The sequence below is a fragment of the Neopelma chrysocephalum genome, unplaced genomic scaffold, assembly GCF_003984885.1.
Source record: "Neopelma chrysocephalum unplaced genomic scaffold, ASM398488v2 Primary Assembly neopelma1_22b, whole genome shotgun sequence".
NCBI lineage: Eukaryota > Metazoa > Chordata > Aves > Passeriformes > Pipridae > Neopelma > Neopelma chrysocephalum.
Window position 1 is genome coordinate 11,434,309 of NW_020897690.1, and position 17,513 is coordinate 11,451,821.

General features: G+C 37.2%; 1 protein-coding gene across 3 annotated transcripts in view; it reads left to right on the top strand.

Moving 5' to 3' along the window:
- The first annotated feature begins 234 nt into the window (after positions 1-234).
- PTPN3 (protein tyrosine phosphatase, non-receptor type 3) overlaps positions 235-17,513 on the top strand; it is a 99,096-nt gene continuing 81,817 nt past the window's right edge. For 2 of the 3 annotated variants that reach the window (XM_027680110.1, XM_027680118.1), the window contains exons 1-6: positions 235-385; positions 12,047-12,154; positions 12,311-12,368; positions 13,414-13,492; positions 14,822-14,866; positions 15,839-15,891. In XM_027680110.1, the coding sequence (XP_027535911.1) occupies positions 248-385; positions 12,047-12,154; positions 12,311-12,368; positions 13,414-13,492; positions 14,822-14,866; positions 15,839-15,891 (481 nt within the window). In that variant the 5' untranslated portion in view covers positions 235-247. The remainder of the gene's footprint in view (positions 386-12,046; positions 12,155-12,310; positions 12,369-13,413; positions 13,493-14,821; positions 14,867-15,838; positions 15,892-17,513) is intronic. The other variant, XM_027680126.1, reaches the window with a different exon arrangement.

The window sequence follows — 17,513 nt, forward strand, 5'->3', positions numbered from 1 at the left end:
TAATTCTCTTGAGACTGTTAACATTTAGAACATGGAAGCTCCCCTATATATATGCATTTATATTCTGGTTTACAACAAGCTAATTTTACAACTTATTCTTCTCTGTAACAAGAGTTTGTTCATTTGGGGTGTAGTGAGGTCTTCATGATGTTGTAGGTTACTCTGAAAAAGCATAGATCAAACATAGAGAATTATAAGAGCTGTTATTAAACATAATTTTTGTTTTATAGGTTATTCAGCAATAGTTATGAACTCCCGTTTACGAGCATTAGGTGGGAGGATAAATAACATACGAGCATCAGAGCTACCAAAAGAGAAAACCCGATCAGAGATAATCTGTCACGTCCACTTTTTGGATGGCTCAGTACAAAGCTTCAAAGTCAACGTAAGTTTGGAAAACTACTTTATTTTTAAATACATAGAAATTTGTTTGAAAGCTGGAGATCAAATGTGGGACCCTGAGGCATGGTGTTTCCAAAAGATGTTGAAGACGTAACTTTGCCGTTACAAATTGCAGAATTACTGCTATGTAATGGGTTTATGAAGTGCTATTTTAATTTACTTTCAAGTCAACCAACTGAAATATCATAAAATCATGTCATGCAGATTGTATCTGGAAAAAAGTCTTCTGTATGATATGGGGACTACAAAGAAAGAGATCTGGTGATCATTGTCAACTATGAATAAGTATTTAATAATTAAAAGGAACCCCCAAATTTGGATGTGCTCCTCCTTTTCTCCCATTAAAGGACTGGTAAAAAGGAAGACGCCTTGTAAATTCCTGTAGTGATGTCAGTACATATTTTCTGAAATGCAAAGATGATGTGAATAGTGAAGACATTGTGGCTTAGGAGGACAGTTTTGTTCAGTCTTTTGTACTTTGATATAGCCTCTTTATTTGGGTGTGGGGAGGGAAAGAGGATTAATGGAGGTTTGCACTTTGTATTTTTACTGTATTTTATTCTAGCAATATTTTAGTATATAACTTTTAGTATTGATTAAAAATATTAGCTCATTTTTAAATGAAAACAAAGGAAATAGCTTCAGTTGTCAAGCAACTTTCATTAAAATTATCTGCCCCTGAAAAAACCTGTAGATGAATTTAAATAGAATTGTGTGTATTTGTGTATATGATACTTATTTAACCAATATACCGTATTTGAGAAGAAGCATTTTACTGAGGAAGCTGTGTTGCTACATCTTTTAGATTACACAATGTTTTCTTACAGGAGATTCAAAACTGCACCCAAAAGTTGTATTTTCCCAAGCCTTATTACAGTTCACTTTGCAGACTGATAACTTTGTCTGTTGGATATTAGTTGAAGTAGGAATTATTTGATAGATTATATATATTATTTTCATTCTAATATACACAGAATTAGTCTTGTATTAGTATATATTTTATATGCTGTGTATGTATATACATATATATGTGTGTGTCTATGAAGTAGCTAACATTGGGAGCCACAGTACAAGGTGAGTAGGTATGTAAGAGAAGGAGCAACACATTAGTATACAATTTCTGTTGTTTGTCTCTAGTATGCCCTAAGAATTGCCTTGTCTGTCAGTTAGCTGGCATAATTACCACATACGACCCCCCCGCACAAGGATCTATGAAAAATGAGGAATTCAAAATGTTTTTAAATCCATGCATAGTAGTATATTCAGTCTTTGTAAACGAGTGTTTACACAGCTTTACATTTAGTGCTAGGCCATAAGTCCAGCACTGTACAGGTGAAAATTGCTTCTCATTTCTTCCTTTAAGCAGTGACCACAATATGGGAACCATTGAGAAGGAACTGGCTAGACCTTGTTAGACCTTCCAGTACCTAAAGAAAGCTGGAGAGGGACTTTGTGCAGGGTCATATAGTGATAGAACAAGAGGGAAATGGCTTTAAACTGAGATAGGGTAGATTTAGATTAGATATTAGGAAGAAACTCTTTGCTGTGAGGGTGGTGAGACACTGGAATGGGTTGCCCAGAGAAGCTGTGGGTGCTCCATCCCTGAAAGTGTTCAAGAGTAGGCTGGGTGGGGCTTTGAACAACCTGGGTTGCTTGAAGGTGTCCCTGCCCACAGCAAGGGAGTTGGAATGAGGTGATCTTTAAGGTCTTTTTCAACCATTCTACGATTCTATGATTTTTCTGAAACTGCAAACCCAGCTGATTGCTCTCCCTACCTTCAGCATACCCCTAGGGTATCCCTGCTGGTTGCCTCCTGCATCCAAGAGTTGGAAGAGCCTCCTTTAGTACAGCTGTAATGCTGAACTGTGTAGGAGTGATGTAGGACTCATTACTGCTTTACTGAAAACAAGCAGGGAGCATGGCTGCCCCACTGTGTTATGGGCTAAGAAAAGGACGTTTCACAGAAGATTTATTTCTTTGAGTACTGAGCTGTCATATTGGTACTGAGGGAGGCCGCACTTATCTGCCAGGATGGCCCTTCCTGATTATCTAACCTTGAAGTCTGCCTAAGAATAGTTTTTGCCATGCTCTGGTAGTATCACAAGGTCTATTTCTCAAAAGGGTTTGAAGCCAGCTGCAGAAAATTTGTATCCAAGTTCTGCCTACATTAGCAGAAAAATTTGGCTTTGTGAAGTTTGTGCCTGACTCTGTGTTTATTTTAGTTGCTAAAATCGTTCAGTTTTATGTCTGTGAGCAAAGAGTGACTCCGGTCTGTGGTCAGTCTGGGAATCAGCTAGGCATGTACTGAAGGAAAGTAAGTTTTGCTCTGAACGGATTTTCCCCACTAATTAAGTCTTTCTCTATTGCTTTAGAGAAAGTGTTTCTCATATCAAGAAATTTTTCTCCACATTGAATTAATTTCTCGATGACAAGTTAATTGATAATTCTATATTTTAAAGAAAATAAATATGCATATCACCTGGCACAATTATCCAGAAGACAAATTGACAGCAATGTATTTAATAATTTAGTAGTATATTATTAAAATGAAGGTGCTTTCCAAAGTGACTAGACATACATACAAGATACCTGGATAAAAAGACTTACTATGTCTTGTGAATTTTGTAAATGTGCCTTCTAGTTTTTTACTTTATCAGTTTTTACCAGTATTGCTGAAATCTGTTGAATTTTTTTCTCCTGGAGCTGAACAGGGTCATCTCTTCTAAAGCATAGGATGTAGTGTTTTCTCTTTAAAAGAATTTCAACGTATCAGTGGAAAACTAAGGTTGGGTTGTGTGTTTGGGGTCTAGTGGTACTGGGTTCTGATCTGTGAAGGCTCAAGTTTCGCTATCTGTTACACTTTGAACTAGTATTAGTCTAATATTCATGTATACATAAGTATGATTTATGTTCATAGACTTTTCTATGAGAAATAGTGGAAAGTGAACAGGGAAAATCAGTATACTTGAATCTTGGTCTTCCTCCATTCAATAATATAAATGGAACTGGAGACTTCTCCCCTTCTAATGACAATGTACTGAAAAATACTGCAAAATGTGACGTAGCAGCCATCTAAACATGGAATTCTTATGAAAACAAGGTTTCTTTCCAAGTCACGGGGAGATTATGTAGGAAAACAACATCAAAGAAAAGAAACATTAAGAGTAAGACAAACGAGATAAATTTGCTTTAATTTTAAACAAATAGATATTCTTCTATGTTGCCATTTCAAGTATCTTGTTGACAATGCACAGATGCTCAAGGCTACAAAATATGGGCTGGATTTAAATTTAATACAAAGATGATAGTCTAAATTTACAACCTGACACTGAAAACAACTTATGTATTTTGAAATTTTGAACTAGTACTAAGAGATGTCTTTAAAATGATGGTAGAACATTCATGGTATCTTCAAATAGTGAACCTTTCAGAGAACAGGGAGAATAGAGATATGTCTTTCTTTTCGTTCTGTAACAACAGGGTCTTTATAGAGCCCACAAAGCTGATTTTCATCAAATTTAGTTAGCAAATTGCATGGGCTCATGGCAGTTTTGTAGTTATACCTATAGGACTGCTAAATGGTATTTTGATTTTCCAGTGGTTTGATCAGTAGCAGGGTGAATGAAAATCAAATATCCTAAATCTGGACAAAGGAAGAAGGAAGGTGGATTTTGCATATGGAAGTGACCAGAGGGACTTTCTATCTATTGAGAAACCTGAAGATAGCTGCATAATTTGATTCCTGAAAATTCTTATTAAGCACTTAGCCCAAAGGATAGCAGTATCCTGCCCAAGTGTAAATGAAGACTTAATTGCAAGAAAACAGTGCCAGTTTTCTCCTGGATTTTTTGCTTTGGCAGAGTAGTGAAGTGATTGGCTTTTTTGTTCATTGTTTTTATTTAAAGGTTTTTATACTGCACTTTTGGTGAATCTGAAATTTGTATTGATGGTATCACAAAGAGTTAATCAGTGTAACTTGCAGCATGTGCTGTTCTTAGGTCACCATTATCAGGAAAGTTCACATGGGAGTACAGACAGACACATTCCACTACATTGCTTACAGTCCAAAGAGAAATGTATGTTAACTATGCAAGGCTGAAATGGCCTTCCTTGTCTTTCCACCATTAAGTGCTTCAGTACTTAGATGGAACATGTCCAAAGTCCAGGCAAAGAATAGAATGTGCATGTAAGCTAGCAGTTGGAAATGTTCTTTCAAAACCCCATTTGAGACAAAGATTTGACTGCATTTAGTACTGAACGTTGCACTTGACTTTAATTTTATCCAAGTTTTCTTGAAGCCTCCCAGTAAATTTGAGGTGTTTGAATTTTGTGATGAGATTAACTCACTCCTGTCTCTGATGTTACCTCTGTCTTGTTCTAAAGCTATAATGCCTAGACTTTCCCCATGGGGAAAATGCTAGTTGTCATTCTAATATATACAGAATGTGCTCACAAGCCGTGTTCGAGTGTGTTTAATAGGTGTATATTGAGCAATAATGCAAATTTATTTGTAATTTTTCATATAAACATGCAAGAATTTTCTGATTTTGCTCTACTTTGACTCATTTACCAGGGATGACCACTTGGGAAGCTCACCTCTCAATTTCCAGTAAACTGACTTTTGTGAAAGGATAAAATTTACAGCATCAGATGACTTCTGTATTACATTGTCTTTCTGAGTTGACACTTTTTTCTAAGTATCTGTGATTTTTGCTTTTAGAGTAGTTGACTTTTAATAATAGGGTTGCCTTCTAGAAATAAAATGATAAGGCTATAATAATTCAATAAGTTGGAGGATGTAGAGTTCAAATTGTAAGGAATGTTTTTCGTTCTCTGCCAGCTCGGTTAAGCTCCTTCCAGGATTTGAGAAGGAACATGATTGTTAAAATTAACACAAACAATTACTATTGGTATATTTATAATAATGGACAGAGATACAAGTCTTAAAGGTTCTTTTTAATTGTGGGTCAGAGTTTTATAATTTTAAACAGCTCATAGAAGAATCCAATAATGCAGAATTGTTGTATCCTTCTCACCAAGTTTTCCTACTGGATATTCTTTGATAATACAAGACAGTTTAGTGCTACTCTGTATCCCTGCATGTTGAAAGAGAAAGAACTGCTGTAAAAAGTCCCAGGCTAGTGACAAATATTTAGTTTTATATTGGGCCAGATCAGTATATTCTATGACTGGAAAACAGTAAGACACTATGAAATTTGATGATGCCTTTGAGGACAGTGAGAAAGTGAACCGCCCTACAGCAGGCTTGTTAGTCTTAGCCCTTTGTGGAGCCTGACTTGATAATAAATGCTGAAGGAAAGAATTAAAGGAAGGGGATATTTTTCCAAAGTTAGAACTGAAATGACTAATCTCATATATATGTTTATTTTAAATCATTTTTGAGGCAGAGGGAATGCATTGTGTCAAAACTCTGTCCCTGGATAAATATTTTGTATGACCTTTATATAGGAAAATACTGCGCTACAGGGTATGGAATCTAGAAAGTTATGGGATGGGCAGGGAGTTGGCTTGAGAGGTGACAGTAGATCTTGCTGAAAAGGAGATGTTAAACAGTGCAAGGGCATTAATGCGTTTCTATTGAATCTTTTTCAGTAAATCAAAAATTTGAGGTTTGAGACCTTATTAACAATAAAAAGATACAGGTAGCAAATGGGCTACCTTGAACAAGGAGTAATTGCAGTGAGGGAAATCAGTAGTGTAAACTAATAGCTTTTATAAGATGAGGTAATATTTTTTTAAGCTCAATTTTCAGTTGCTAACAATAGAGGAGGAGAACACTGGTAGTTTGCAGGCTGAGCTGATCATGTGTTATCATTCTGAAAAAGGTGAGTGCTTTTATGCAGCAGGCAGGATTCTTCAGCCAGTGTCAAGGAAGTATTAACAGTGTTAATCTTGGCATTGAGGCCACCCCCTAGGGAAAGTCATATGTTGATCCTGGCTACTTGCAGGCAAAAGAGGGAAATTCCAGTCAGACAGGCATAGAAAGTAAAACTAGGATGCTCTGCAGAAGACTGGGCCTTAGGAGAGAAGAGGCTGTTCTGTTTATTTTAGCTGAACAAAATCTTCCATGTGGGTAAATAAATTCCAGTAAGAGAAAAGGATAGAGTTAGCAGAAGACCAAATAAATTGATTGTGTGTAAAATTAGTGTGGAAATGGAAAGTTGTAGCACTTTGTTCAAGCTCATGCGTGTTTTGGGACCAAAGAACACAGTCTGTTTGCTTGTGGATGAGTGTTACAGACTGAATTAGGAAAGGATGACCTCAAACAGCACATGAGGGGCGGTGAGTATTGTGTCTGAAGTAAGACTGAATTTGCAAAAGCTTAGGTGGTATTTAAGTGGGAGGTTATCATTGCCAGAAAGTGGGGGCAAAACTTCTGTAGAGGAGAGGGACAGGCAGAGGTGCAATATGTTGCGCTGTCCTCTTAAAGCGTCTCTTTATACAACTTAACTTGTAGAAGCTAACAGACTGAAAAACTTTACATGCATATTTACACCTTCACTCTAAAGAACTAAGAGTCTTACCTTATGTTTATGCAGTTCTTAGGACAGTGAGTCTTGATCACCCCAGCTTCTAAGCACTATTTGACATTAAAAAAATAATAAAGGGGTTTTTTTCCTCTTCACAATTGTTTAACTTACTAGACATTGAACTTGACTAATCTAAATTCCCCAAATATGGGAGAAAATTTTTTTGACATGGTTAGAATGTAATATGACTGCTTTAAATATTAATTTTTGGCCTATCCAACATAAATTGTAATTGATTTGAAGACAGATTTAGATGGAGGTGAATAATGTGTGGTTATGAGGTGGCTAATACAAAGCTTTTAACAGTTCAGAATAAGGATTGGTAGATGTTGTGAAGGTGAAATAAATGGAAAATTCTTTTCAGAGTGGAAACATGCAAACTTCTTGGAAATATTTATTTTCACTAGAAAACTTCAAAATTCTTAAAGTTATTTTAAGAGCTTGTGTCATTGTAACAGTGTAGGCCAGTGACGAGAGTGCATAATTTTTTTAATCTCATTGTAGAAAGGCAAGAACTTTGTTAGGAGTGTCTTAGCTACTTGCTCTAATGGTTGATAGGGTTAAGGAAAACTTGGTTCTAATGCCCAGTATAGCTGAGCACTGTTTATGTTGTTTTGCCCTCTTCCTGTGGCACAGGACAGTGAAAATATGTATTGTCATATTGACACATTGTAATATTAGAATATGTTGTGGCCATGATCTGTATTGGAAAGCATGTCAGAATTCAAAAGCGGTGATGTGACATCCTTAGCCTGCCTCACTTTACACTTAGGTCTCAAGACTGTTTATGGGCAAACTGGATTGAAGATTGTGCAGCATGAGCTGTGGAGTCATTTTTAGGTATATAGGCTGAAAAGTAATTCAGGTGTTTCTTAAAACAATGCGAAAGCAAAGGAAATAAACATGTCCTTGAAAAACAACAAAAACCTTTATCTTTGGAAATTTTAACAGAAGACTTGAACAATTTAAAAGGACATTTTAGCTTAGATTTCTGAAGTGGGTGCTTGATCTAGGCACTGTGAAAGCAACTTTGTGCATTTAACACCAGAGGGCAAGAACTGTAACCACATAAAAGTAGTGTTGGAAATTATTTTTTTCTAGGAAACAGAGAGGAGGAAGGGAAGTAAATAGTAGGTATGTAGGTGGATGAGTCTAGCACTGGCTGAGCAGCTGGTTTTAGGATTAGGAGACACATGGGAATATTGCAAAGAGAGAACTGTGACTGCTGAGCAAGAATATCATAGCAGGGAGCTTGCTTGTCTTTATAGGTAAGCAATGAGAAGGCTTAGCAATTCATGTATCCTGGGTAAGAGGGGTAATGCAGTTGTGAGGGGGTGAGGAGAGAGAAGGTGAAGGCATGTGAATTGGGATGAAGGACTGGAAGCATGAAAAAAAGAGAAGGAAATTAGGAGGTAATGCTGTTGCAGAGAAAGGAGACTGAAAGGAATAAGAACTGTTGAAATTCAAACCAAAAATTAGCAGAAGAATCTGCCCTCTGTGGTCTTGTCCTGCCCAATTTGAAATGAAACCTGAGATTCCTGGGCACCTTCATTTAATAAAGTATCTGTCCCAGCCCCTGTAGTTACTGCTCTTAGTCACAATATAACTTCAGTTGCTCATTTAGGTCCTGTTAAAAGTATGCAGCATAGATGGTGCAATTGTTGTTGTTTTGCAGGTGTCATGTGGTGTCACTTGAAAGTGTTTTAACGTTTTGCTTTTAAAAACCCAACCCTGGGGAAATGAATGTGGTATATATACTAAGGCAGTGCTAAAGACGAACTTATACATGTCAGGAAATGCCCATTATTTCAGAGGGTTAGGGTGGCATCTGCTATTTCCGTAGGGCCCTCTTGTGTACATATAGGGATAATTTCTGATGGACAAATCTCAGTCTTTATTGTGGAGGCAATTTCATTGATTGTGCTGGACAGAACTGCCTGACAGGTGCATGGTGCCATGGCTTTGTGTGACAAGGAATGCATGGTCACGTGGTCCTCACCTGTTGCTGAGAGTTGAGTTTCTAAGCTGGATTCTAGGCCTATGCTATTTCATTTAAATATGGTGTTTGATCTATCATGGTTTTACTATCCTATGGAATGGTAGCCTGTTTGAAAGGAGGGAAGTGGGAATGTGCAGCTGGGGAAGAAGGAGGGGACAGAGCTGCTGCTTTTAGTGCCCACACAGCCCTACGGGCCTGAGTGGATTCACATTTATTGCGAGACCTCAATTGTTTGTTGTGAAAATTAAACAAGATGGGAGACTGCTGGAGGGGAAAGTGTACTCTCAACAGTCGAGTGTTGCCTACATTGTTTTCTGCACATGTGACTACTCCAGAAAAATGGGCACAGCTTTTCACAGGAGGCCAACAGCCTGAGGTAGTAACACTGAGCATTCAAGTCACAAATAAGATGCTAAGAGTTCTGCTCTAGCAGTAGAAAATGTTGGATAATATTCCATCCTCCAAAATAAGGTGGGCCAAGTGGGTGTCCTTAATTTGAATTTTTGTTTTTCTTTTCCCATCTTTTTAAATAGGAAGAGTGCTTCTATGAGATAAGGATAGACTATGGAATATATTACTGTTTAAAGCACTCAATCACAACAGTGTGGTACCCTATAAAAAATAATAAAAATCTGTGTTCTGAATTGGACTTACTAGACTGTTGTATAATAAAAAAGGTCTAAGCAAAGAATTGGGTTGGCTTATTAAGTAGACACTCTTACGAACTGAGCAAGACCAGGGCCACCCACAAAAATGTTGTCACTATCATGCTTGTACATGAAGTCCTTTGTTTCAAGAGATTATTTTTAAAAATTAAGAAATTTGTTCAAAAAATCAGAACTTGATGAAACCAGAGCTCAAGTTTTAAGAAATTTGTTCCAGAACAAAGTGCTTGTCTTTTACAGTCTAAATAATTTTTCCTCTGGTTGTGTTTTTTGTTTTGGTTTGGTTTTTGTTTTTGTTTTTTTAAATGTGTGCCATTTGTTTCTGCTTTTAAGGGCGAGATTTGGAAAAATCTCACTCAAACTAATTTGAAAAATTTAGTTTTCTGTGATTTTTCTTGAATATAAAAGATACAAAGCAAACTGGTCTGCTTTTTATTCTATCTAGCAATTCTGTACCTAAAAATCTAGAGCTAGGATACCATACAGCTTTGCAAGTGTGGTGGGTTGACCCTGACTGGATGCCAGTTGCCCACCAAAGCTGCTCTATCACTCCCCTCTGCAACTGGACAGGGGAGAGAAATTATAGCAAAAGGTTCATGAGTTGAGATAAGGACAGGGAGAGATCGCTCACCAAATACTGTCACGGGCAAAACAGACTGAATTTGGGGATATTCACTAAATTTATTACTAACAAAATTAGTGGGATAATGAGAAGTAAAATTAATTTTAGAAACATCTTCCCTCCACTCATCCCTCCTTTCCAGGATCTACCTCCTCCCCCCCAGCAGTGCAGGGAGACGGGGAATGGGGCTTACAGTCCGTTTCTCACATGTTCCTGCCACTGCTCAGGGAGGAAGAGTTCTTGCCCTGCTTCAGTGTAGGATCCCTCTCATGGGAGACAGTCCTCCATGAACTTCTCCAGTGTAAGTCCATCCCACAGGCAACAGTTCTTCACAAACTGCTCCAGTGCGGATCACTCTACCATGAGGTGCAATCCTTCAGGCACAGGCTGCTCCAGTGTGGGACCCCACAGGGCCACAGGTTCTACCAGAAATCTATTCCAGCTTGGGCTCCTCTCCCCATGGGTCAGCAGGTCCCTGCCAGGACCTTGCTCCAGCACAGGTTTCCCATGGGCTCACAGCCCTATTTCAGGCATCCGCTTGCTCTGGCGTGGGTCTTCTCCACAGGCTGTAGGTGGATCTCCCACAGGCTGTGGACTTCCATGAGCTGTGGGAGCACAGCTGCCCCACTATAGTCTGCACCACAGGGTGCAAGGGAACCTTAGTTTCGGAGCACCCCCTTCCCATCCTTCTCCACTGACCTTGGTGTCTGCAGAGCTGTTCCTCTCGCATATTCTCACTCCACTCTTCTCTGGCCACAATTACATCTGCACAATAAGTTTTTTTTCCTTCTTTAATATGTTATCACAGAGGCATCACTATCATTCCTGATTGACTCGGCCTTGGCCAGTGGCGAGTCTGTCCTGGAGCCAGTTGGCATTGGCTCTACCAGATACTAAGGGAGCTTCCAGCAGCTTCTCACAGAAGCCACCCATGTAGTCCCCCTGCTACCAGAACCTGGCCACAAAGACCCAATACAGCAAGCTATTTATTACTTATTAGCATATTTAGGATTGCAGTCTTGTTGAGGGGATTTTGTTTGTTTCTTTTTGTGGTTGGTGGTTTGTGGTTGGTTTGGTTTTTTTAAATAGGACTGATTCACAGAGTTCTTTGGCAAAAGTTGGTTAATCTGTTCTCCACAATGCCATGGCATGGAGATCCTTTTTGGTTTGGGAAAAATTATACCCTACACTTCTGATTTCTGCTGCCTGTAATTTCCTGTTGCACCAATTCTTCTCTGATACCTGTCACGAGAGACATCTATGCAGAAAGTGGGGTCACTGAATGACAGCTGAGCATGTGAAGGCAGAGAGGCAGGTGAGAGTACAGGCTGAAGTACTGGATCTTATGGTTGGAGCACAGCATCCTCCTCCTTTTTTCCCCATCCTAGTGTATACTCACTTGCCTTTTGGCAGCTGATGTGGAAACACTGTGCTGGTGCTGACAGCGGGGGCCAGAGCAACCCCATGTGTCTGTAAGTCATCCCTGCAGGCTACCACTCCAGAGAGGGGCATTGCTCCCACTGTGGGCAAGAGAGAGGTGGTCTGCTTACAATTAAATTGCTGCCCCCACCTCAAGGGCTGCAATACATGTCAGTTCACATTTGAAAATTTCATGTGCTTAACGTATTTTGGAAAGAAACCCAAATTTTTATAAGAATAAAGTTTTTATTGCTGAGAAACTTTGAATTGATGAATTAACAACTAGTTTTATTCATGAGTTACATTCAAAAAAAGATATTTCAGTTAATTGTATCTTAAAATGTATAAGAGTTGCAGAGTTCCACTTCTAAGGTTTTCTCATTTTCAGAAACAAGACACTGGACAAATTTTGTTGGATATGACCTATAACCAGTTGGGTGTGACGGAAAAGGAATACTTTGGTTTACAGCAAAATGAAACTTCAGTAGATTCACCTGTAAGTACAGTTAATAATAAATGTGTGTGCATGTATATGTATGTATAAATATATATACATATGTGCATACACATATATGTATACACACATATTCATGCACACACATACACATAAAGAAACAGTATTTATTTGTAAATGTTTTAATCCATCTAATAGTTTTTCATTTCACAGCGATGGCTTGAACCAAGCAAACCTATTAGAAAACAGTTAAAAGGTAAGACTTGTTTTTAATATCTTGATTGTAACTTTGTAGTCCTGGTTTTCTGTGTTCTTATGACTAGAAAAAATGCAGTTTGTCCAGATGGTAAATTTTCATCAGGAGCAAGTCTTATCTCTGCCAGTCTCTTCAACAGAGCTTTCTACTACTCCTTACTCCTATCTGACATGCTAGGTCACTAACTTTGATGTTGTAATAGCATCTAAACCTGGCTTCTGAGCAGTGTAAGACTTCATGGCCATGAAAGCAGTAGTCATATTGTTGTGCCAATGAATTCCTCCTGATAGGGAAGATAAGGAAGAAGGGGTTTGTTTGAGGGAAGCATAGCCAATTTCATGTATGGCAATTTCTTGTCTCAAGTACAGCAAGAAAAAGCAAATTTTTGTTTTTTTATTAAAAACTAATGAAACAAAAAAACACCACACACTTCCAAGTGCATGTGTTTTTATAGTGTGTCTTGTTTATAAACAGCTTTGGGTAACACAGAATGCTTACCAAGAAGTACAGGTGGGCCAGCATGATGCTGCTAGATAGCAGCTTAGGAGGACTGAGTGACACTATTGCAATTTATGCTGTGGCACTTGAGCTATGCTTTTCAGCTCTCTTATTTCTACCCTGTGTTACAGATCATGTTTGGTTTTTTTTTCTATTCATACGCAAAGTTAGCATGGTGAGCTTCTGTAATGTCAGGTATTTATATGTAAGATGGAATTGAGCGTTATGCCAGTTGAGACACCTTGAACATATCTGGTTCTTTTCTCTCTTCTAGTACTTATGAGGCAAAGGTACCTTAATAAAGCCTTTTATGCAAAGTAGAACATACAAAGTGCTTTAAATGAAAGCATTACAGCATTTGAGTGTTTTCTTCTCAAAGTTGGTGTTAGGGGATCAGGAGAGACTTCTCATGGTTTCTTTTAGTTTCATGAGAAAAATACGTGAGATTTCCATGTGGTTGTTCATGTAATTTTTCTGTAAATGTAGAAATTAAAACCATTTTCTGTTTTAAACTAAAAATTTTATTTCCTCATCTAAAATATTGCAGGAGGTTTTCCCTGCACCCTTCGTTTTCGTGTAAGGTTTTTTATACCTGATCCTAACACACTTCAGCAAGAACAAACCAGGTAACTTCTCTTTGTTTGCTTCCATGAACTAGGAATGTGTAAAGCCCTCCTTTCACATGTCCACAGCTTTGAAAACTATGCTTTATTACATAAATAACTTTGTAAAACTCTTAATATTAAATGTGTTTGGAATGGACAGCTTGATGCAATGCTCATGATGAATGGTTTCTGCTACACACAGCCTACAACTCCAAACTACAGTAGGAATATAAGCAAGTGCAAAGATGTCAGTTGGTTTATTTGCACCTTGAATTCTTTGGGTTTTTTGAGCCTGCATGCCCTAGATCTGTCTTAGAAGTTTTGTATCAACATTGAGTCAGTTTTGAACATGTGCAGTAGATTTAATGCCAAGGGCGTGGAAGGGTGGGGTTTATTTTGTTTCAGGAAGAACAGATAACAGTTCTTGTTTCCTAGTTTGCCCATTACACTTGTAACATGCAAAGATCTATAATCCTTTGGTTTACAGTAGACCTTTTTTTTTTCCTTTTTTTTTTTTTTTTACCTGTCTCTGAGTTTTTAGGGTGGTGGGCTACATGAATTATAAGCAATTTTCAATTAATTTGTCACAAGATTTTAATTGAATACTTGTTTTGTTCAGTGCCTTTGATTTGGAATTTAGAATTTGAGGGCACCCATTAATCTGATATTTTTTGTGACATTTTCACTGCTTGTTGATTCAGTTTCTTGAGAATATAAATAGCTATTGACCTGTTTTGGTATTTGTTAATCATGCAGTTTTAAGCTGCACTGCAGTTTAAAACTGAAATTATTTGGTGATCTGTTCTTTATGCTTCTTCATATCCCGTTTCTTCAGTAGCACTAAAAAGTAACATTGTCAAATACACCAATAAGAGCAAGACTGAACTGCTCTTGGAGAATTCTTTAAGAGCTTTTAGTCATCATATACCGCTAGAGAAATGTCTCATTCTCGATTGAGTTGTTGCAAGATAGGCTTTCACAGTCTATTTTGATTGGGTTTTGTTTTTTTTTTCTTCTCATTTTCTTTTTTTTTTTTTAATGTTGCATTCAAAGTCAATATTCCAGGAAGAAAGAGAGCCCAGTTCTGTAGTGGTTTGGTTTTTGTAGTGTTAATTGTGACATTAATACTATGCTCCTAGAGTTGCAGTACAGACTGCCAAAGATCCTTAAAACTTTTATCAGACTAAGGGGGTGTATGATTGCATATTTGTCAATGCCACTAATCTTTATTCATCTGTTTGTATAGTTTGCTGAGAAATCTAATAAAATAAAACTAATATATGTAGCCATTTAAACCATACCTTTTAAAATAAATGTACATTTTTTCTTTTCCTAAAATACCTTTTCTAGGCACTTATTCTTTCTGCAATTGAAGATTGATATTGCTGAAGGAAGGTAAGAAGAAGAATCTTCAAATTCTCTATAATTCTTTTAAAAATAAAATAAAAAAGCCTTTTTCTGAGGGTATTGTTGCTATAAAAATGTGCCTCGTGAAGCATTGCTTTAAAGGACAATTAATTGCTAGGAAATGTTACAAATTGTCACATAGCTCACTTATTAAGAACATTTAAGAAGTCTGTTGTAAATGAGCTGTAGGAGATGCCAGCAGGCACAATGTCAGTTGAATAGATATTTATGCAAGGCTTGGTGTGACAGGCATGGAATTCCACATGGGACCCACTGTCCACTGTGGTAAGCAGGAAGGAGTGGCAAAGAGCAGTTCATACTATCGTTTCTTCTGATTTCAGGGTTATATTACCTATATGGTGGGTATATACCCAGTAGTTCCTTTGGCTGCAATTCCTGTGTGTTTGTACATTAAAAAAAAAAAAAAGGGGGAGAAAGATAGTCCAGGTATTTCTGCCAAACCTAAATTGCCTTTAGGATTTGGTTTTTTTCTTCTATAGAGTCAGTTTTGGTTATAAGATAAGAGCTGTCTTTGTGCTCGGCATTGGCTAATTTTTGTGTTTATGTCTAGTTTTAAATAAACCAGAATGCAACTATTAAAGTAATGTCCAGAGCCCCTTAAAAATCTCATCTCCTTTTTCTTTTCTGAATAATCATCTAGCAAGAATTTGAGCATATTATTTTAGAACTACTTACTTCCATTCAGTTAAGAAACTGTTTAATGTCCAGTCCTACTGTGCTTTGACAATCAAACTTAGAAAAAATCGGATACTCCTTGAAGATAAACAAGTCTTCATATACTGAACTAATTGCGGAGACATTTTAATAAGTCATTTATATAGTCCAAGTAATAAAAAACATATTTTTATATATTATATATAATAACTACATTATTATATAATATAATAATTATATATAATATTATGTATAGTAAATACAAATATTTCCCCTCCTTTCCAGGTTGTCATGCCCCATTAGTTCTGCTGTTGTCCTGGCATCGTATGCAGTACAATGTAAGTAATAAACAATCATTATTTTGTTAGTAAATGTATTTGACCAATGACCTTCTCTGCTGTTTGGTACTGGAAAATCAGGAGAGATTTCTTTCTTTACCTATTTGTGTGTAGTATTCAACATGCTATGGGTGATGTTTTGTAAAGCAGGTTCAGGTTGTTAAAGCAACCTTCAGACAACCTAAATAGAAAAAGTGTACTTGCTAGGCCTGTCAAAAAGTAAAAAAGTTGATATAAGGGTAATATTGTTCTTATTTATGTGTGCTTGTACTGCTGACAAAAAAGTCAGGTTTTCATTGTCATCAGAAACAAAATAGTGAAACTTACTGGGTATTACAATAGCTACGAGAAAGCATTCCGGGGGAATAAGTGGCCATGTAGAGAACAGTTAAGAGGAAGGTAAACTCATGATTAAGAAATTACAGTGTTCTTGTGTAATTTTTTTTATGGCATTTAGTTTGTTAGTTGTGAAACTGGCACTTTGCAATACATTTAAGGTGACTCTACATACAAGAACTTACATCCTTCTCATCTGCTTGCAACTGGGTAAAAAAATACTGAAAGGATGATACTAGAAAAACATCTGTAGGAAAACCAAAATGGAGTCTGATCCAATGCCTCACAAGCATACTGGACAGGTAGTGAAAAAGAGCTGGAGGAAAACCTTTCTCATTAAGCAAACAAAATAAAAAACAATGTTGAGGGTTTGGTGGAGTTTGCACATTTGTTAAGATAGTTGTCAGGGGAAAGTATGCTTAGAATAGTTATGTAATTATTTGGATGAATCTCATTTCTTTATGGAAGGCTAGCAAGACCCACAGAAATGATTGAGGTAATTTTTGTTTGAAATAAGGGTCAAGCTAAATAATTTAAATGTGAGTTTCAAAGTGGAATGTGATAAACTCTTGGTATCTATTAAAATCCTAAGTGGCTATAAAACATGAACTTTTATGTTTAAGTATGTCAGATATTGTAACCTTTCATAAAATGGAACTGTAATCACATTCAAGCTTAGTAAGAAGAATTGAAACCAGAACAAGTTTTCCATAGTAGGGTGCAGTCTCAGTTTTGTTGCCAAATGAAACGCATCCTGCTCTGGTGTTCCTGAAGAACAGTAAGGGTACTTGAAGGCTGAAACACTCTGTCAGGACTGTTAAATGTACTTTAGCTGACCAATTGTGCTAAAGCTCAAAAATGCAAAGGGGCACTGAAGAATGTAAATATCTTATCATGAAGTAAAATTAATCATGCCACATCTAGTGTACCACAAATCCCAAAGTAGTTTCTATTTCCCCTTCAGTTCTATGACTGTTACCTTTTTAGTGCTTAGGGTACCTACTAATGCATTTGTCTATACTAAAGGGAAATGATAGAAGGACAGTGAAGATTGTCAAAAGGTGCTAGTGTGTTTTAATCTTTCTCTTTCGTGGTGGATTCTGGAATTTCCTGTCGAGCTATTTGCTTGTTTTTTCCAACTCGTAGATAGTGCTGATGTTACCAGGTGGTGGGGTTGTTTTTGTTTTTGTTTGTTTGGTTGGTTGGTTTTGGGGTTTTTGTTTTGTATTTTAATTAAAAGAAAAAACCCACAGAAAAAAACGCAAAACCAAAAAACCTCCTAACCT